The sequence below is a fragment of the Eulemur rufifrons genome, chromosome 8, assembly GCF_041146395.1.
Source record: "Eulemur rufifrons isolate Redbay chromosome 8, OSU_ERuf_1, whole genome shotgun sequence".
NCBI lineage: Eukaryota > Metazoa > Chordata > Mammalia > Primates > Lemuridae > Eulemur > Eulemur rufifrons.
Window position 1 is genome coordinate 110,199,938 of NC_090990.1, and position 21,888 is coordinate 110,221,825.

Consider the following 21,888-nt stretch of genomic DNA (forward strand, 5'->3'; position numbering starts at 1 on the left):
ACTGACCGGCTGAGTGCCACCTGCGTGCCACCTGCGTGCCACGCTCCAGGCCAGGCACCGAGGGTGCCATGAGGAGTGAGGGCAGCCCCTGTCCTCAGGGAGTGCACAGTTTATACAAGAAAACAGATGGAAAAACAGGCCACAAAACACAAAGTGAGACAAGCCATAATGGAGGCATAACTCAGCCCTGGTTTCACGCCATTTGAGTGAATACTAAACAAGGCTGGCCATAGTATTTTGTGCAAATTACTTAAATCCCCAGGTTCTTCATCTGTAACATTGGGATTAATAATATCTATGTCACAGGGTTCTGTAGAAACTAAATATGCAATCTACATAAAGTGCTTACCCTGAGGTACATATAAATAAAGGATCATCACTCTTTTAGTTAACCACAAAATTAGATTTTATGCATAGATTTAAAGCATGACATCCCAATTGATTTCTAACTTTTTTCCTCATGCATACATTTTCAAAACACTCAACCCTTATGCATTTGGAGTCTCTAACCTGCACTTGATTTTTTATTGGAGCGTCACAAGGGTGACTATTACAATTTATTGCCCAAATCAGGATACCTCTGAGAGTGGGGAAGAAAAAAGGGAACAATTAATACTTCCACTGGGACAACAGAGTAAACCAGATATACCATTCTGGGCAAAATGGAACTGCTGGTCACCTTATCTATCATCTACAGGCCAACTTCAGGGTCAACGTAGGCAGCCATCAGCATGTATATTCTTTCTCCATCACTTGTGGGAGTTGTCAACAACTCTGAGAACAGACCCAGCAAAATCCCAGCTTAGACGAGAGCCAGCAACTGCCCTGCCCCATCCAGAGGTCCAGAGTCTCAGCGCACACAGACACCCCACCATCACCCACACATCCCGGCACTCACAAAGCTGCCCCCCAAACCAGAACAGAAGGGAGTCAGACCCTGGTCCGAGCACTTGGCACCTGTCATCGCCCCTCACATGCTGAAGAGCGTCATCCTTCTTGTCTCCCCAGTGTTCCCCCTTACCTTAGGTGTCCCAAGCTGTAGAAGCGGGACTCGCCGTCAGTGGAGCGGACCACCTGCAGCGTGAACATGGGCTGCAGCTGCCTGAGCTCCAGCAGGACGATGGCCAGGTAGTGGATGAAGAGGAGGGCGTCCACGAGGGAGACCGCGTATTGCACGATGCCCTGGTAATTTCGGTCCCGAGAGTCCAAAATTCGGACCCCATAAAAAAGCCAATAGGAAACCACAAAGAGAAAGATGAGGACCAACAAAAGGGCACGAAACACAAACACGCGTGGCATGTCAGCTCTCTGCTTCCGGAAAAAAAGTGCCCAGGTCCCTATGAGCAGAATGAGGAGTTTGAATGCCACGGAGATGAAGAGTCCCTCACAAATTGTGCCACAAGGCTCCAGCTCATCCCTCCACAGGATCGCAGGTAACAGAACGAAGGCGATGGGGGTGAGGAAAACTAGAAGTCCAAGAAAGGAGGCGATGGTGAGGCCCAGGTAGCGCCTGCAGTCCAGCCCCACGCTGTCCTCCATGTCCTTGCTGATCCTGGCAATGTCCTCCTGGGATATGCTGTGCTCCGAGGTGCCCGTGATGGCTGTGGTGGTCTCTCCCCAGTTGTCATCCTGGTGAGAAGACAACAAGGCCATTTGTTAAAGCCACAGAGAGAATATGGAGGGCCTGCCTCATTTACCCGTGAGCACTCAGGGGCTTCTAGAAAATGGAATGTTCTAACTTTAACAATTGTCATTGAAATTTCCAAACTGTATAATGTGTTTACCTTTTCAAATAGAGAAAACATAATTTAATCTTTTTGTTTGAACGATTCATTAACATTGATTATCATCTGGCTGTGTTGAAAAGTGCTGAGAGGCTCTGAGGGCCTGGGGCTGTTTGCCCTGCAATAAACAATCCAGTAGCTAGACTAGCCTGGTGAGCACTCACCTATCCTGTGCTTTCTTTCCAATTCACTTTACGATTCACGCTGGGTATGTGTATTATTACTACACCCTGTGGTAGCCCCGAAGAGCAAAGGCCTTGGCAAGGCAACCTACAAGCTTTACCTGCAGCGAATACACCTATTTCTGCAAACCTCCATGTGATGTTTGCAAGACCCACTTAACAAGTATCAGGATTGAGCAATGTTTGACAATATTTCTCAGTGACTAAGCTAAGCAAATTTAAGAATCTATCTATGGTCAGATCAGCTCAAAAATTCCTTCCAAAACATGTTTTCATGACAAACTAAACATACCATGAGAGAAATTACTTTTTAAGATAATAGCCGGAAGCAGCCAGGACTCTCAAACACTGCTGGTGGAAGGGTATGACTGTCCAGTGCTTCTAGAAAACTTATCTGGCAGTTTCATAAAAACTTAAATGTAACACTGAACTATATGGCCCAGCAATTCCCAGGTTTTACCCAAAGTTAACAAAAATCTATATCCAGAAAAGACTTATACAAGAATGTTCTTAAAAGCTTCATTCATAACAGCCAAAATGGTGCAACCCTAAGGTCCATCCACCAGGAAAATGGATAACAAATTGTGGTAGATTCATACAATGGAATACTATGCAGAAAAAATAATAAAAGAATGAACTGTTGAAACATACCAAAATATGGATAAATCTCAAAATCATTAGGCTGACGGGGGGGTGGGGGTGGGAAACAGTATGATTCCAATTATATTACATTCAAAAACAGGCAAAACTTATCTACAATGATAGAAATCAACACAAGAAGTGGGGATGGGGCAGAGATTGAGTAGAAAGGGCACAAGAGAATTTCCTGGGGTGATGGAAATATATGTCTTAATAGGGGGTGCGTGTTATATGGGCATATTCATCTGTTAAAACTCATCAAACTGTATACTTAAGATCTGTTCATTTCTCTGTGTGTAAATTTAGGTCAATTATTTAAAATGAAAAAAATATATCAGCAAGGGAAGAAAAAGTCATAAATTCAAAGATATACAATTTGCTTTTTTTTTTATTATTTCAGAATACTACAGGGGTACAAATGTTTTAATTACATGATTTGCTTTTGGGGAATTTGAGTCAAAATTGTAAGTGTGCCATCTCCAAGGTAGTGTGCACTGTACCCATTAGGTGTAAATTTACCCATCCCCTCCTCCCCCCTCCCACCTACTTAGTTTCCGTTGAGTTTTACTACCATATGTGCACATGGGTGTTGATCGATTAGTTCCAATTTAATAGTGAGTACATGTGGTGTTTGTTTTTCCACTCTTGTGATACTTCGCTTACAAGAATGGTCTGTAGTTCCATCCAGGTTGTTACAAAGGTATTAGTTCACCATTTTTATGGCTGCATAGTACTCCATAGTATACATATGCCACATTTCATTAAACCACTCATGTATCAATGGGCACTTGGGTTGATTTTGCATCTTTACAATTGTGAATTGTGCTACAATAAACATTTGAGTGCACGTGTCTTTTTGATAAAACGACTTTTTTCCCTTTGGGTAAATACCCAATAGTGGGATTGCTGGATAAAATGGTAGGTCTACTTTTAGTTCTTTGAAGTATACAATTTGCTTTAATATATGGTAAGTTCACAGGATACAGAAAATGACTTCTTTGTAACACTCTTGGTGAAAACAAATATTGGATCCCGTGTTTTGTATTGGGCCGAGTATTCAGTTGATAATCAATGCTGAAATAATTACTACTAGTATCCTATATTCATTTTATTGACCACTATACTGCTCTGATTTAGCTACTCATCCTTTCACCTGCCAGAGTTGCTAACTAGATCCCCTGTCCATTTTAAGAAATTGTGCATGTGAGCCTAAACATTGTAGATGTACAAAGGGTCCTTTCAAACTTAAGGTTCTTAGAACAAAAGGATCTAAAATCCTCTAATCTAATATCCCAGATTTAAAAAAAAAATTTTTTTAGAAATGAGGTCTTATTACGTTGCTGAGGCTGGTCTCAAATTCCTGGCCTCAAGTGATGCTCCCACCTCAGCCTCCCAAGTAGCTGGGACTACAGACGTGGGCCACCGTGCCCAGCTTAATCCCCTAGATTTTCAAGGAAGAAACTGAGGCCTTCAAAGTTGTGATTGCTCCAGGAAACAGCTACTGAGAAATACAGCCTACAATGTTCATCTCAATGCTTCTCCCACCAGATCATCCTGGGGTAAATACAACAGCTTCCCAGGGTAGCTCTTAGTGAGCTACAAGGTATAGTGAAGCTAAAAAAAAAGAAAGAAATATCTTCCCACTGGGCTACCACCACCTCTGAATCCACATCTAGGAGGAAATTGACCTCCCGAAGCACTTAAGGGTAGTCTAATCCTAGGATCAGCCCTCCCAGAGCCAAGATAAGCAGTACAACAGTACTAAAGGCATATATATGCTTGTCGTGGAACAAACCCCACATTCAACCCACAACTGCAGCTTTGGGTCCCAAGAACAACTTGTGTGCTCTGAGGAATTCCAGTTTCAGTCCATCTATTGGATTATAAACGCCTATCTGTGTATCTCCAGGTGTGCATAGATACATGCTTATCTACAGTAATGTATCTTTACAGCTGTGTATGCATACATTGCTTTGTTTATGTGGGGCAAGGCTGGACATGCTTATATTTCAGGATGTGTGGAGGGTGTGCAAACATGTTTCTAGATATAGCTCAGATGTTTATTTAAATCAGGTGGGCTGCCAGACAGTTGGGAACTGGAGAAGAGTCCACACAATGTTTTTTTTTTTAAATTAATAAACTTCTAATGTTCCAAAATTACATGAAATTGGGATTTCACATAAAATTATAATTCTCAGCTTTTCTTAAACACTGCAAGACCCAGTAACACTGAATCCCTGCATTCTTGAGTAACAATTAACTATCTGGAGCTGAGGAGCTGCTGTTCCCTTGACAGAGGAAATGCATTCTCTAGTTTGCCACAGACTCCTTTGCTCCACGCCATGGCACTGACACCAAGGCACTGCACAGATTGCTATTAATCCCAAAGCCTGCTGATATTTTTGCCCCTTCTTTTTGACCCAGGGCAAATTCATTTATGTTTCCCTACCAGGCCCCTGAGTGTGTAGCCCCTGATTTATTTCATAGATCTAGTAGTAATGCTCTGTCTTCACAGGACGGACTTCCTAAAACTACTTAGGTTTTGCTTTCCTTTCTTACACTGTTCCATTTTGGAATGAGTCTCGGGAGACTCTGGCCTATAACTTTCCCCTTCGCTGCCCTGTCAGCCTCGCGGGCTTGTCCTCAACACCCTTCAGAGCAGGCCAGCCAATCACACGTCAGAAGAATCCCCAAGCTACCCAATGGCAGGACAGGCTATCCTTAGGCCAACAAGAGACCACGGGACATAGATAAACTAATTAACATGCTAGAAAAATAAAGATAAAAACCCAAGAGAACCTACTGCAACAAGACTTAGGAAAACATTTACAGAAAGGAGTCTTGGTCAAGTGGCAGTGTGCTTACAGACCACCTTTGAGCCTTACCTGAACTTCCTCTGTCCGAGTAGAATCATTTGCCAACAGAGGCTCTCCGGTGGGGGCTTGAATGGTGACAGACTTTTCTGACGCTCTGACATCTTTATTACGCGGTGATTTGTGTCTCTCTCTAGTTCTCTCCCTGAAAAAAATCCAACCAGCTAGCATATTTATGCCAGGTTAATTAATTCTTTGGGTTCAGTGAGATGTATTATAAATTTGATTTTGAATTTAGGAAATTACACACACACGTGGCACCCATACCTACCCACCCCTCCTTCAAATGAGTAATCTGATCTTTACTCCCTACTTAATTTTTTTCCTGCCATTCCAAGATCCAAAACAAAGACCATCACTCTTCTTTTCTCAACAGTGATCTCATGCTTCCAAAGCCTAAAACTGTAATTCTAGAATTTCTGTAGCTAACGCACATTTTATTGTAATATTTATTAACTTGATTTGGTTGTAATTTGCCTAAACCAATTTTCTAGGATTTTTTTTTTTTTGACTGGGACAACACTGCAGAATATCTAACTTTTGACTTTTGGTCTGTCCAAAAAACTGTGGGACACACTGTACACCTTACACCTTGGACAAGAGAAGAAAGGAAATTGTAAACCAGTACAGAGAATCATTCACTTCTCATTCTTACAAATTCAAAACTAAAAGTCATTCCTATCGGTTCTAGCTGAACTTGAAGACACCCACAGAAACAAACAAACTAGGACAAAAGACACCAAGAGGTGTGAAGGCTGTGTGTGTGTTTTCAGGCCCTTTAAGGAAGCAAATTGCTTCATCATCTTACTCCAGAGGAACTTCCTGGGTGGTCTTCTAGGACAACTGTGAAAACACCCTGCCTTGGGTCAATCCTGAAATTACAAAAGGAACCAATCACTGTGGCCAAGCCCAGAGCTCATGCTGGTCAATAACCACCTATGGAAACTGGCACCCCAGCCTCTGGCTGCCAACAGCAAATCAGGCAGCCCCCACCAAGGGAGGCCCTCAGGGGCTAAGGGTCAGTAAGTTTCCTTAGCCTCCTGTCCCCACCAGCCACCTTGATATCAGTCCTCCTTCCTGTAACCAACTGCACTCATTCCAACGGTCTCCCAGGCAGGATAGAAGTAGCATCGAGGACGCACATTTGGAGACAAATAGATCTCGGCTCTGTCTGGACTAGATGTGTGACCTTGTTTAAGTTATTCAACCTCTGAAAACCTCAATTTTCTTATGTGAGAAGTAGGGACAATGATAATACCACATAATGCACCGCAGTGCTCCATACGGGGTGTGGAGTCAGAGCTAATACACATTAGCTCTTATTATTGCTATTACTACTAGCCAGTGGCAAAGAATCGTGGACTGACTTTGTGAAGCACAGTAGTATACCTTGGAGAGAGATGTAAATGGAACTAGTAACTCCTCTCCATACACATATCTCCCATTAACCGGCTACTTACCTCTAAAAAAATATAGATTTCTTGCCAAAACTTCTACTTTATCAATACTTCCCTGGCATAAGCACTGATTAATTCCTTCAAAGAGCCAGGAGGCTCCCATGGCCCCAGGGAATCTTTCAGTGACAACAACTCTGTCCCTAGAGCGTAATTTATAATTACGATCTATTGCTAAATTAGATTCTAGAAAGAGATGTGTTCTGGTCAACTCAAGTGTTTTAACAAGGCAGCCAGGGAAACCACCAAGTAGGCAGAGAATTTGGTGGTGTACCTAGAGATGCAACTAATAATGCCAGTCATCCCACCCCCACTCCAATTTATAGAGCACTTTGCTAAGTGTTTTACTATATTAATTTCATTCAATCCTAACGATAACCCTAGGAGGCCAATATTATTGCCCCCATTTTACAGATGAGGAAATGAAGGCTCGCAGAATTTCAGTGACTTCCCAAAGTTGTAGTAAGTAGCAGAGGAGGATCTGAATCCAGGTGTGTTGCCACCACCTCTAATCAAACTCACTATGGGGCAATGTTTTGAAGAGCAATAGGAAGATCCTATAGCATAAATATTCCTAATGCTCATCCTCATACCCGACAAACTACTGGAGCTATGAAATATGCCTTTGAAGCTACTGCTAGGAGTCACGATTGGACTGTGACCTTAGCACAAAGCTGTGCGCCCAACACTCAGGGTTGTCAAAGACAATCACTTCAAAGGGCAACCACTGTGAGAAACAATAAACAATTCGGGAGAGATTTCCCATGTGGTTGGTCAATCCTCAGAATGAGCATCAGGCTAAGTCTGGAGTGCTCCTCTGCCCACCCCACCTTCAGCCAGATGGATGAGGCCCCCTCTTCCGCCTTAATCCATTTGCACTTTCCCCAACCACTCTCACAATTATCACACTCTGGGCTACCATCCAAGTCACGTGCTCACCTAACCCATCTAGCTATTCACTAGTCCCATGGGTCAAATCCTGTGACAGCACAAATTCCACTGAAAATCACAATTCTTTCACTGAGCGCCAATTCCTGTAGCCTGAACACTAGCGGGCCAGAAAGCAGGTGGGAAGCCATCCAGGGCTGGAAACAGCCTCCCTGTGGCCAGCCAGGGCTCTAGACCACCAACCCTCCCAGCCTGGCTCTTAAAGGGCCCGGGGCATCCAAATGCAAAACAACTGTCTAACAATTCCCCTGGTAACATCTGAGGTTAACCAGATAAGAGCCTATTATCTGATAACCCAAGGAAGGCTTCTCAGCCTCCAAGCCTGAAATCTTAAACCAGTGCTTCTTAAACTTAAAAAAGTGTGCAAGAAAGCCACCCAGGGTATGAACTCAAGCGCACATTTGTTGGCCCCACCCTCAAAGAACATGTCTGGGAGGGAGACAACAGAAATCTACATTTTCCACCAGCACCCCAGGTGGTCCAGGAAACTTTCCCCAAGATTCTCCCACACAAATGCTCCTGGGGAAAAGGTTGCTGGAGTGACTGCTTGGTGTCTGTGGGTAAGGTGCTGTGTAGACAGCAGGGGCTCAATGATGGGAGCCGTTGAGTGTAAAGCTCCGCTGTATAATGTTACAATATGCAGTGCTTCTTTATTAAAATAGTATTAAGTGAACAAAGTTGGGAGGTAGGCTCAGGACAGCATGCAAGGCTGTCTGAGGAGTGCCCGGAGCCGAGAGCCTCCCACCCACTGTCAGGTGAGAGGCAGGTGTACGGCAGGTCCATCAACGCAGCACTAGCACTGTGCCAGGCACGCAGCTGCTGCTTGTACTGCTCACCAAGGGAGCGGAGACCTGTCAGGCGGATTTTATTGAAAAAATTTCTTAGAAAATTTTATTAGAAATCCCTGGTCCTAAGTTACTACTCCAGGAAGGTCTCTGAGCCAAGCCAGGCCTTCAGAGTGACATCCAACAAAAACACTGCTGCTCAGCGCTTTCCAGTCTGCAGAAGCATGAGTCTCAGTGTGGCCACCTTATTGCAACACGTACCCACACGCTCGTCCCTGTGCCTCAGATGCTGTCACTCCACGGAAAACCTGTGGCTGCTAGATACCCTCTGAGAGACGGTTCCCTGGTGATGATGACCATCGGCTCCTGGTGTCTCAGAGTATGGAAATGGGATGCCAGAGCAGTAAATGGCTATCAAAGCACGGCAAGGGGTGTCATAAACACAGTACACTTGTGTGTTTTTCTCACTCTGCCCAAGTGGTCTGGATCAGCTGTGTGCCTTTGCTGGACAGCTGCGTCAGCACAGGAATCTTTCTTTGTGTCTCTATCTCCGAATCTGTCTCCATGCAACATCTGCCCATGTGAGTCAAGATAAGTACTGCGTATCTGTGTGTGTGAGGGGCGGGGCAAGCGAGCGGCGGCACGCAGGAGGCCCGGGCATGTGTCTGCACTGCGTGTGCGCGTGCAAATGCACCTATTTGGGCGAGTCTACAGCTGAGCCCTTGGGGGCTGTTGTAGCCCCTTCGCTCCAGCCAGAATCCCTGCAATTCCCACTTACAGTCAGCATTTCCTGGGAAGATGATTGAGTCCTGTTTCTGTTGTTTGTCTATTTCTATTTGGGGAAAGCGGCCCCACCGGTTACTCCTCCCTTTCCTCCTCTCCCACCACCCACGACCTGTCCTTTCTCTCCACTGCCTGCCGGGCCTGGCGGGGCCTGGCGGGGCCTGGCGGGCTGCTTCCTCCCGGCTCTGACGGGGTGAGGGCCAGCGCGGGGCAGATGCCGCACTCTAAAAAGCCTCGGAGCAGAGCCACCGATTCCTCCACTGCCCAGGTGCCTCTTTCTGTGCATTTTAGCAAATTAGTCACATGAGGTACCTTTCCCTTCCCTTTTCAAAAGTGGCATTTCCCTTCCAAAGAAACAAGTTAGGCCCGAAACCTGCTGAGCGCACCTACTAACCTTGGAACTCCAGACAAATAACACTGCCTCTCTGTGCCTCGATTTCAGCACCTGTAAAATGGGGCTACCACCTCCAGCCTTTCTAGGACTGCCATGAGGACAGGAGATAATGACTGAATCAGGGCACTCACGCTCTAGACCCAAAGGTGAGACGAGGTGGACGCAGTCTGCTCCATTTTCCCAGCAAGTTAACTGGACACCCCCTGGAGAATGCAGGCATCATGAAATCAGGCCACTGACCTCTTTGTTAAAAAAGAGTCACTTGTCATTTGCTTGGATCCTGGCCAGCCCTCCAGGATGACCACGGTATCATCAGGCATATCAAGTTTGGTGCATTTCACTATTCCTCTCTGAGTTGGAGTCCCATTAAAATGACCGAAACGCAAGGTTCCCCTCCCCACCTTCCAACTCTTCCATTCAAGTTCCCAACAAACCCCCTGAGCAGAGCAGCCTTCACAGGGACACTCCAAGGGAGCAGACACCCTCTGGCAAAGGACTCCACAGCACATAATGTCTAGGGATGACAACCGTCCCCCCACAGCTGCTGTACCCTCCATTGCCCTCAGTCAGAGAATTCGCCACCAAGGAACCCACGAAGCAGACCTACAAATCTCCAAGGCTCATCCCCTCACTCGGAGCTGTCCTCAGAGGAGGCGTTCAGTAACATGCCTTGATTAACTGACTAAAAGTCTCAGCTCGCATTAACGTTCGCCAAGTACTTTCCACATGGGTCCAAGAACGCACTAAGAGATCTGCATGTTGTTTAATTGAAAATTATAGTCTCTTAAAGTTACCACGAGGGCATTGGAGTATCAGTGGCTGGGGGCCCGAGAGGCCTAAGGAAACAGCAGAGCGTAGCAACGGGCCCTGGAGCGTGAACATCGGGACAGGAGTACAGACACAGGAGGCCAGGGACGGTTCCCACACAGAATACCGCGAGCCATCCTCCTCCATTCATCCCCAGGCCCCGAGAGAACCCCAAATTCCCACTTCTGCCATGAGGCGTAGATGAGGGATGCCTGGCACACTGACAAGGGAGCTGCTTTCTCCAGTTAAGCCCAAAGAGTTGATATTTTAAACCAAATCTGATAAGTTTCTGCTATTTTAAACCAAATCTGCTAAGTTTATCCACTGGTTGAAATTTGTGATTAAGTTTTTATCACAGAGGGTTTCTGACTTTCTCAGGATCTAGGCTCTGCCCCTAACTCCTTCTGTTTCCCATCTTGGGCTCCAGAACAAGCTCATTTATATCTTTTCCCCAAATTCTTATAAGAGCAATACATAAAAATTTAGAAAAAAGACAATACCACCATAATCCTATAGTCAGAGACAGGCATGGTCATTGTGTTAATATTCATCTCGTGATTGTATATATAACTATTATAATGTACAAAATTTTGAGCCCTGTTTTTCATAACATGGTCTCATGAACACTTTCTCATGTTATCAAATAATCTTTGAAAACCTTTCATTGATACCTCATTCCATTCATTTTTTAAAATTACAAAATACACACTGGTAAAAAACTCAATGAGTACAGAAAGATAACGCGTACACGGAAGTTGCCGTCAGTCTCCGGCTTTGGCGGAGCCCCCTCCCTGTGGATGACTGCTCCCGACTTGGAGAATGCCCCCCCCCCCCCCCCCCGCAGACCTCTTCCTTTGTGTGTACATCCGCATAGGCTCATGGGTAAATAAGTAAATTAGATATGCATACCTCATTACCGTTTTCAAAAGCAAAATTCCGCTCTGCCTTCAGCTGCCTGTATGGGGAATGGCTCAGCCAGGGAAATACCTCTAACATCACTGTTCCCAAGCCAGTGCAGAGCTGTGATCAAAGGCAGGCACTGGGCTGGGGCCAGTTGGTACCTTGGAACATGGAGCTGAAGTGCTAAGGCATTAATACAGCCACTGGTTAGCGAGCTACTCATGCTGTGTTACCTGCTTTACACGCGTCACTCATTTAATCCTCTCAGCAGCCCTGTAAGGAGGGGACTGCTGTACCCATTTCACAGATGAGGAGGCCAGGGAAGTGGCAGCCTTACAATTTTACCAACTGCATTCCTATCCGGTACACCACCGCCTATTTATTCATTGATTTCTTCATTCACTCACTCCTCTACTCAGCAAACATTCCACAGGTCAGTAACACAGCAGGCCCTAAGAAAATACCAGTGCAGGCCTGTTCATTTTGCAGAGGAGGGAGAATTTGCCCCCATCACCCAGGATAGCATGTTCAGAACCAAGGCTTGTTCACTTAAAGACTAGCCAAAGAGAACTAAGGCACCAGGCCAAGCCCACCAGTTCAGTGTATAGGCCTCAAGGCAAAGTCGTAATGGACAATGAGTCAACAACTTTGAGGGAAAAGCAACAACAAATGAACACTTTTTTACAACTTTCGTTTACATTCTTGGTAAAACTTTGAGAGAACTGACATCTATGAGAAGTGCTTAGAAATAAAAAACATTTCCACTGCAGGGAGAAACTTTAATTTAAAATTAATTGTGAGAAATTAAGGTCATCGACTCTAATGGTGGCTATAAAATATAAATTGCTAGTGCAGTTATTCCCAAGCATGTTAAACACTTTTAAAAAGCTCGGCTTCTCACACGCCAATGGGCTGAACCTCCAGCACCTGAGTCATTGTTTGAAAAGAGGCTAGAAATCCCCACCAACCTGCAGGTTTTCCCAAAAGGAAGAGTGGAATAAATTACAGCTTACATACCCTTGTCTGTGAGATTTTTTCGAATGACTTGAGTAGTAAGAATATCCAGAATATGTAGATTCGGTATCCATAGCAATGGAGGGCTTGGCTTGATGGAGGAGCAGATACTGCTTCTCCTTAGAGGTAGAGAATTTCACCTACTAGACTCATAAAACCACCAGGAGTCTGGGAATCAGAGGAGGAGCCACACATCAACAGGAACAAATTCTGGGGAAAAGGGAGAAAGAAAGATGTCAATCTTCAAAGCCAACCTTAATGGGGCTGAAATGTAAATGACATAACCGCAACCTCCTCTCTGGGGTCTCTACTATGGAACAAGCGAGTGAGGTGAAGCATCTGAACTCTAAATGCTCCACTCACACAGCAACAAGCTTCCTCGGGTGTCTGGGAGGGAGACAGGATAGGTGCTGAGCAAGCCGAACCCCGTCACAGCAGCAGGAAAACCGGAGGTGGAGGAGACCTGGGCACTGGTCCATTTCCTGAGCACGCTCACCAGCTTTGGTTTGGAGGAAGTGGCTTCCCACATCTACAGCCCTAGCAACAGTGCCCAGCCCCCACTGCCAGTTCACTGGTTATAAAAACAATGCCCAGAGAATTTGCTTTGAAGGGATTTGGTTGTTATTTCCAAAAGTCAATTTTTAAAAATTCTCTGTCTCTTTAATCCAGGATCCACGCTCCTGAGAATTTATCTTAGGAAACTATTTTCTTTTTTTTTTTTTTTAAAAAAATTATTATTACTTGTCTGTAATAGGAAAAAGCTAGAAACAATCTAAATGCCCCAAAATCAGAGGAATAGTTAAGGAAAACATGGTTCATCCACCCAAAGAAATATCACATAACTGTTTAAAATGATAATTATAAAGAATGGAAGCTTTTATAATATAATGATAAATTTTAAAAGCGGGACACAGAATTGTATATACGTAGTGAATCTACATTACAGTTACAATCATATAAAATCACTTATGGAAGGACAAAGATTAAAAGGGGACACAGAAAATGAAAGCAGGTGATTTATTACTTGCAGGCTCCTGGGTCTTTTCCCACATTTTCATTAGATATTGCTTTGCAATAAAAATAAATTGGAAACATTTCCAAGTACATTCCTGAGCTCCCACAGGCTAAAGCTTTACTTCTGGAAAACCGAGATCCACAAGTTCTGTCTTTTCCTACACCCCTCACCCCAGGGCTAGTCTCAGCCCAACACGTTCATTCTCCCAGGGCCCCTGGAAGCAGAAACTGCAAACACAGCCAGTGAGATAAGTGTGAAGAAAAAACAAAAGAGCTGCAAATGCCATACCCCTACCCCTACTGGGAGGAGGCCAAGTTTCCCTGACCCCAGCAACAAGTCTGGAGAGAATCAGGCCTCAGGGACATACCAACTCAGCCCCCAGAGCCTCAGATAAATACCAGTTAGGACGTGTTTGCCCTTACCATTCATTCTGCCTGGAATTAAGGCACACTCACTTCCAAGGTCTGCCCACCAGGCCTAGCCTCCCTTGTCCTCGATATCCTGACTTCATTTCACATCTCCTCTGACATTAAGGGCCCAAAGCTAGCCATGGGGAAGCCTGGGTTCTAGGCTGAGCTCAGCCACTCTCTAGTACAACCTGGGATAAACTACTTTGTCTACTTAAGCCTCAGTTTTCTCATTGATCTGAAAATATAAGCAGACACAGTCTCTGAAGCTGGGTTCCAACCTCAGGCTTTGCTTGCTTATTAGTTATGAGACCTCAGTCAAATTAAAGCTATTTGAACATGAATCTATAGAATGCAAATATCAGGTTTTTGTGAAGACTAAATGAGCTAACAACCCTGAGAGTGCCCAGCACAGGCTCCAGATGTTCTAGCTAAATGAAAGCTGGTGGTGTCAGTACTCCCTTCGCCACTTCTGAAAACCCCCACGCTCTCCTTGTCTTTCTCAATAAGAGAAAAGCTTAGAAAGAAGCAGAGCAGAGAGCTAGTGGCTCACCTACAGGTCACCTGCAGTCGGACAGAGCTGGGCTTGCATCTCACTCCACCGCTTCCTAACTAGCTGTGTCCTTAGGCAAGGTAGTTTCCCCTTGGGGCCTCATAGGTTTCCTGCCCCATTAATAGGAAACAAGGCAGCCTATCTGGGGGCGGGGGGGGGGGGACTTTAAAGATCAAATGTAAAAATGAAAATAGCAGAGATTTTTTTTTAAAAAGTTAAGTTTTGCTCCTGGACATATCTCCACTTTCCTAGAATTTCCTAGAAGACTTCAAAAGCCGGCTCATCTTTTTTGTCCCTACTCTCTCTCCTACCATTGTCACTAGCAATCTCCATGAGCTTTCAGCACCTTAGAGTCTTGCTTGCTTTCTGCTCTGAGCTTTGCTGCTTTCTCACCTAGTTCATACCTGGCAGACACCAACATTAGGAGGTACAACCAAGATCTCCAGCCCTTTGTGAACTCAGACTCTTTCCCTGAAAGTCCCTTCCCCAGCTCTCTGCTGCTCCTCAGATTCTAATGCCTGGCTGCTTGGCCCAGAAAACTGCCCTCTTCTAGGTTCATTAACCCTTCACAGGTCCTACACTTCTTTCATGTTCCAACCCATAACTTTGATTCCCTGTTGCATCCCGACTTCTAGCTACTTCTCGCTAAGTGCTGGTGGGGTATCACAGAGGCAGGTGTCCCAAGCCCTGCAAAACCTGGGCCAATCCTAGCTTGGTGCTTCCCAGCTGTGACATCGGGAGTCAGATGCTTGCCTCCCCCAGCTTCTATTTCCCACCCCTGTGAAAAGAGGTCCTTTAATATTATCTCTTCCTAGGGTTGTTGTGAGGATCAAAGGAGACTCTGGAGGTAAAGTGTCTGGCATATGATAACCCAAGTTTCATTTCCTTCCACTTCTGCCAGAGGACGTCATTCTTCATCCCCATTAAAACCTCCAGCTATCCATTAAGGCAACTCCAGGCATGTCCCTCAAAGGAAACCATGGGCTCCCCAGTGCCCTCTGGGGAAAGGCTTTACCTAACTCCACTAACCACCCTTGTCCCAGTTTCCCTCCCACAATTCCTGCCTGTACTTACCCAAGGGGTGGTTTGTATCTGCTGTCACTCCCTCCTTCTCGACTGTCACCCCAAATCCCCATCCTCAACACTACCCTGAAACAACTCTAAGTTAGCCAGAGACTGCTGTGAGCCAAATCCAAAGGTCACATCCTCATCGTCCTCCTCTAGCCCTTCTCAACCCTGTATTCATTCATCCACTTCCGTGGTTAATAAGCAGCTGCGAGAGGCCGAGCTAAGCAGTGCTGCGGCACAGCAGTGACAAAAGCAGGCTGCCTGCCCTCACAGAGCTTCTCTGCAGCTGGCTGGCCTCCAATTTGATGGCACTTATGCCGCTATTTCTCCAACACTCCCTTGCCTCTCCCCCATGAAGTTACCCTTGACACTCAAACCTCTCTCCGTTGTGCATCTCCATCCATGGGTTTACTATAGTATGAGCTCCTTGGAGACAGGAGCTGTGGCTCCTGGATACTCTGAACATAACAGGCACCCAACAAATACCCACTGAAAGAATAAATCCCTAGTGCTCCCCTTGGGATTACCAACATCGCCCACAGTTGCCCTCTAGTGTTCCAGCCTATTCTTTCCAATTTCCTCTCCTAGGTGATACCATCACCCTAACGATACTATGGACCTGACTCTGTGCCATGTTCAGTGCTCTCTCTCACTTCAACCCACACATCCACTGTCACTAAATTCCACCTGTCCTCGAGGATCCTCCCCTTCCTCCAGGCTCCATCAACACCGGGTAACCTACTACAAAGCCTCCAGGTTTCCTCTTAATCCATCAGAAGGAAGTTTAGGCCCCTATTCTAAGTCATACTGTTTCCACCATAGCTATCAACTCTTGTGCCTTCCAAGATCTGATTGAAGCCACAGGAGGCAAGGTAGTAAAATTCAGAGTGATTGCATTTTAAAAGAGGTTGAGCCAAGGTGAGAGCTTCAGTAGACTTAACAGAAGAGCATATCCTGAAGCTTATCACTGCAATGATATATCTATGAGACAGTTTCCTTGCATAGCACAAGAAATTAACAGAATTCCTGATAAGGTCAGAAGGAATCCCTTATCAGAAAAGATAGTAAAGTAACGAAAAGGAATCAGGTTCCCTGGGTAGCAGACCCATAGGCTGTTGCACTGGCCTGAATGGGATGGAGTCATACAAAGGTGTGAATATGGATCCTAGAATCTGGAGCTGTCTCTCTCTCATACTGACCCCTGATATGATCCAGTAACGAAAAGGAATCAGGTTCCCTGGGTAGCAGACCCATAGGCTGTTGCACTGGCCTGAATGGGATGGAGTCATACAAAGGTGTGAATATGGATCCTAGAATCTGGAGCTGTCTCTCTCTCATACTGACCCCTGATATGATCCATATTGTGTTTGGACCAGAGTGACCTTTTAAATTACAATGCAGACACCACTTCCCTGCTTAAAACCCTTCCATGACGTTCCACTGCACTCTAAATAAAATACAGAATCTTTCATTTGGTATGCAATGCCCTGCCCACCACTCCAGCTCCCTCCTCCTCCTCCTCTAGTTCCAGGTCCTGTAAGGCAGAGCCCAGTATATCTGTTGGTATGCATTTTTTCGTTTTTTGTTTTGTTAAGAGACAGGATCTCACTGTGTCATCTAGGCTGGAGTGCAATGGTGGGATCCTAGCTCACTGCAGCCTTGAACTCCTAGGCTCAAGCAATCGTCCCGCCTCAGCCTTCTGGGTAGCAGAGACTACAGGCCCACACTACCACGCCCAGCTTGGTATCCACTCTTTACGTGCCCTGTTTTGCCAAATTCCTACTCGTCCCTCTCCATTTAAATAATGCTTCTTATTTAAGAGGCCTTTCCTGATCCTTGGATCCAAATCAGGATCCTTTCCCACCACCCTGTACTCTTCCTTTCCATTACAACTTCCAATTATATATTTATTTGTGTGATTACTTATTGTCCTGGCTCCTGTAAGCTCCATGAGGACAGGGAGCATCTTCATTGCTGTCTCTCCAGCTCCTAGAACATAGTGGGCAACCACTAAATGTCTGCTGAATGAAGGGTTTTGTGGCAGGTCTCAGGACACGGAGGCCATAGATTCACTATGGGAGAAACCTTAGAGATTATTTAAATCCTTGGTTTTATAGGCGAAAAAAAGATGCAGAGATTAGATAGAGCAGTGATGTCAGAACTATCAAGAATGGAGATGTACCACTGACTCATCGGCAGACCCACTCAGGGGCAGAATTTATATTCCAGACACACTAAGTAAAAACTGGCGGCCGCATCTTTCAGCAGCCACCCAAGAGCATCCTGCCCCACCTGTCACCCACCCCTTAGGAGCCACAGGCTCTGCTTGGGTGGAGGCTGGAGGCGAACACCAGGACGGGGCCAGCTCATCAAACCACATCACACGAAGGCAAGGAGAGCACTGTGAAACAGGTGCACAGAGTACTTTGTCTGAACGGCAGTACCTTAAATTCTGAAATTCCCAGGCAAAAATGTCAGAAAGAACCTCCTTCACCACCCTTTATTAAAAGCAAAGTGAAGACCCGTGGCCTTGAATAGAACCTTCCCCTAAAATCATGTTCACCCATATAAAATATACCTGACTACTACTTAAAAGAAAAACACAGTGGTCAGAAAATCACATGAAGGAAATAACATGTTAATTACAGTGGTAAACATAGGCTAACCTTCATGAAAAGGAAATTATAAACACATCAACTGCTCTGCCCAGAGCTATTGAGTAATTAAGCTCTGGTTTAGAGGATAGTAAGTTACCTTGCAAGGAGTACAGAGACACATCGAATTTAAAGGGCCATTCTACTCCCTCTGCAGCAGATGTATTTCCAAGGGAAAGAAGTTTCTTGCACAACTGTTTATATACACTGTATACATTACTTTGAATATTTAATTTTTACCCTACATAGAATTCCAAAAGGTTTACTCCATTAATTATATTGTCTTGAAGCTAACGTTTTTCTTAAGGTATCCATTTTTAATTATGTGGCACTGAAGGGGAAAATGACAATTTAAATGATTTTGTTTAGAGTCAGCTCTTCTAGAGAAGAGTAGCAAACAAACTAGGTTCTAGAGTTAGACTATCAGCATTCAAACCCTGGCTCCAGTCTTATCAGTACTTGCTGTGTGTGACCTCAGAGCAAGTTAAGTTCTCTCTGCCTCAGTTTCCCTAGCTGCAACAACAGAATTCTATTTACTTACCTTCCAGGCCTGTGGTGGGGATTAAATGAGATAATTCATAAAAATCATTAGCAACTGTCAACCATTGTTATTATTCAGAAAAGTGAAATTCCCTCAGTTAGAAAGAATACCTCTGTAATGACCATTATTAACTATAGCTGAGTAATTTAGTGATTTCCATTCTGTTCCTTGCAGGCCTCCATTTACTGTCCCCAGGTTGGAAGTGAATGTCAGAGAGATCAGAAAAAATTGTGTGTGTGTTAGCATGTTTATTTGGAGAGGCACAGGGAAGGGAGAAGTATGGCAAGGTCTATAAAACATTTTGCTGAACTTGTGGTCTATAAACCACAAAACATTACCCACCTCACTGATGTGAGGATCTGTAGGGCTCGTGGCATTTGTGACAGAGAAACACAACAATTCTTTTATTACAACAAAACTCTTACAAATGAATGATTCTGTGTAATTATTCACAAGGAGAGAAAGTGTCAACTTCATTTTACCTGTTTTGCCAATGATTTCAACTCACCTTGCCAGAATAACTGCTCTTGGCTCCAGGCATTAATTACCTCTGAAACACCTCCAGCAGCTTGGTATAGATTTCTGAGGAGCTGTGAATGGTTAACATGTCTGTTGTGCTCTGATGTATATTTGTTTTCAAGTGATTGCCTTGTCCCCTGCCAGATTTTTAAACTTCAGAAAAACAGACTTCACGGGTACTACCTCCTCTGTAAACCCAATGGTGCTGGGTCCAATGACTGATGTCCAGTAAGTGGGATTCAGAGGGCCACTGCTAGAGACAGACAGCAGCCAAGCACACATGCACCCTTTCATCAAACTTCAGCAGGACCAAGACTGTTAACAGAAGCATGGTCCAGCAACAAGCCCACCTAATCTTATCCATCTTAAGGAAAACAGAATAGCATCATGCCCAAATCACACACCAAACCAACTAGTTGACTTTACAGAGAGATAATGGTAATAACAGTCTTTACAGCTTATAGTTATCAAGGGCTTATTATGTGTTAGGCACTGTTTTAAGTATTTACATGAAATGTCTCACTTAATTCTCAGAACAAGCCGTTAAGAGAAATAAAATATTCATTTCATGTTACAGTTAAAGAAACCAAGCTCACACACTGGTAAGTGCTAGAGCCAGGGCTTGAACTGTGAGAGTCTAACTCCAAAATCTGTGCACTTTGCTATGGAAAATTTACAGCAATGTAGCAATTACCAGAATTGTTTATTTACATAAAGAAGGGGAGGCAACCATCATAAATTGTCCTAAACCACAAATAACCCCACAAAGAATTCTGCAATTTCAATTCCTACTCACAGGTTTGGTGTCCCGGGCATTGTGGGGCGTGTAGGAGAAAAGAAACGAATCTGAAATAGTTCTAGCTCCCAAGGAGCTCGCAGCCCAAAGGTGGAAACCTCCAATTAAAACACAATGTGATAAGGGCCCATTCAACCCAAATAGCTGAAGTCTAGGATATGTGCATTAGGAGGATGAAGGGGGAGGACACGGTCTTCACTCAACATTTATTTATTGTTCAATAGATCAGGGTGTCGTGGGATTGTTTCTTGTTAAGGAAACTCAATTTCTTTTATGGTCTTGTCCTGTTGCTCCATACATAAAATAATAAAAATGTACTGCTTGGCAAGCAGTCCTTACAAATATGCCACTCTCAAAATTCTTCTCCCATTTTTACACTGCCAACATTGTTAACAGTGAAATTTCTCACCAAGCGTTTTCACTAATTAAATTGAGAGACACCAGCGTTTGGGAATGCTTTAATGCACATGGATAGGTGAAGTGTGTTACTTCTTTGAACTGTAGGAAAAAAATTTCCTCCCACAAATCAAAGCCCCAAATATATGACATTGATTTAATTCAACTCTAAAAACTCTATAATTAGTGGTTACATAAAATAGCTAATTACGTCTCCCTGGATTCAGACAGTTTCTGCCATCTTACTTACATAGCCTAGGAGCTGTGTAATCAAACAACCCACCCACTGGAAGGAGAATGCTAATTAGCATTGTTGATTGGTGACACAAGTTATAATATTTTTCAGCAACCCTGTAAAATTTATAAACATGTCGGTGAAAATGCCAGATTCCTTACAGCTTGCTAGCTTTTGGAGTGTCTAAGAATACAACATGAATTTCCAACAAAAGCCCAGTCAAAAGAATTTTAACAAAAATGCACGTGCCAGCCAACACAATCATCATAATAAAGCGCTCTAACACCTCCTAACAAGCATCCAAGAGAGCTCACAACACCTTCCCGGCATAGGCTTGAGACCTGGTAGACCTTGTTTGGAGATGAGAAAGCTGAGCAACAGATTTCCCGGCTCCAAGTCCCATCAGCTCATCACCCAGCAGCCAGGCCACGGCTCCGCCCCTCTCCTGCCTCCACCACAGACGCGTTTAAATTTTTATAAAGCTTCACACTTCTATGGGCGCGAGGCTTGGGGCAGTTCAAAGGCTGCGGGAGGAAATGAGGTCCTGTCGGTGGCGGAGGCTGCCCCAGCGCGGTGAGATTTCCTCCAGCAGGGACACCTCAGGCAGAGACTCGCAGGACGCCTCTGCTCCACCCCGGCGTTTTTGAAAGTAAACTCCTACCTGCCTGTTGCGCTCTCCGAGGCGCAACCCGGCTCGCCCCCCAGGCCTCCAGGGCCGGCTCAATTCTGCAAGCGAGGTGTGAACACAGGCCAGCTCTGTCCCGGTGCCTGGCGAAGGGTCAGGCGGTCCCCGGGCGCTGGCGGTTACCCGGGTCGAGCCCCGCGGAGAGATGGAAACCACGGTGCGCGCCTGGCCCCCGCCCCGCACGGCAGATGCAGCCGCCCGGTGCCTCCACCAACGCTCGGCCACTCCCTGCCCGCCCGCGCGCCTCCCCGGCTAGCACTCCCGAGGGGCGCACCCCCAAGGCCAGCCGGGGGAGAAGGGGACGTCCGAGGGGTGGGCAGGGAACCCTGGGACCCGAGGGAGTGGGGTGCGGCGGAGAGCGCAGGGCAAGGGCAGGAGGGGCGCACCGTGCAGGGACGCGAGCGGAGTGAGGTCCCGGAAAGCACGACCCGGAGCGGTCCCCGCAGGAGGAGAGGG

The 21,888-nt window shown here is 45.3% G+C and overlaps 1 protein-coding gene across 2 annotated transcripts in view; it reads right to left on the minus strand.

Annotated features, from left to right (window-relative positions):
• The window catches only part of VANGL1 (VANGL planar cell polarity protein 1), a 32,739-nt gene extending 20,090 nt beyond the window's left edge, over window positions 1-12,649 (minus strand). Inside the window, exons 1-3 of one of the 2 annotated variants that reach the window (XM_069478929.1) lie at window positions 12,567-12,649; window positions 5,497-5,623; window positions 1,022-1,629 (exon numbers count right to left, since the gene is read on the minus strand). In XM_069478929.1, coding sequence (XP_069335030.1) covers window positions 1,022-1,629; window positions 5,497-5,623; window positions 12,567-12,637 — 806 coding nt within the window. In that variant the 5' untranslated portion in view covers window positions 12,638-12,649. Of the gene's footprint in view, window positions 1-1,021; window positions 1,630-5,490; window positions 5,624-12,566 lie in introns of both variants that reach the window. The other variant, XM_069478928.1, reaches the window with a different exon arrangement.
• Window positions 12,650-21,888: the final 9,239 nt, after the last annotated feature.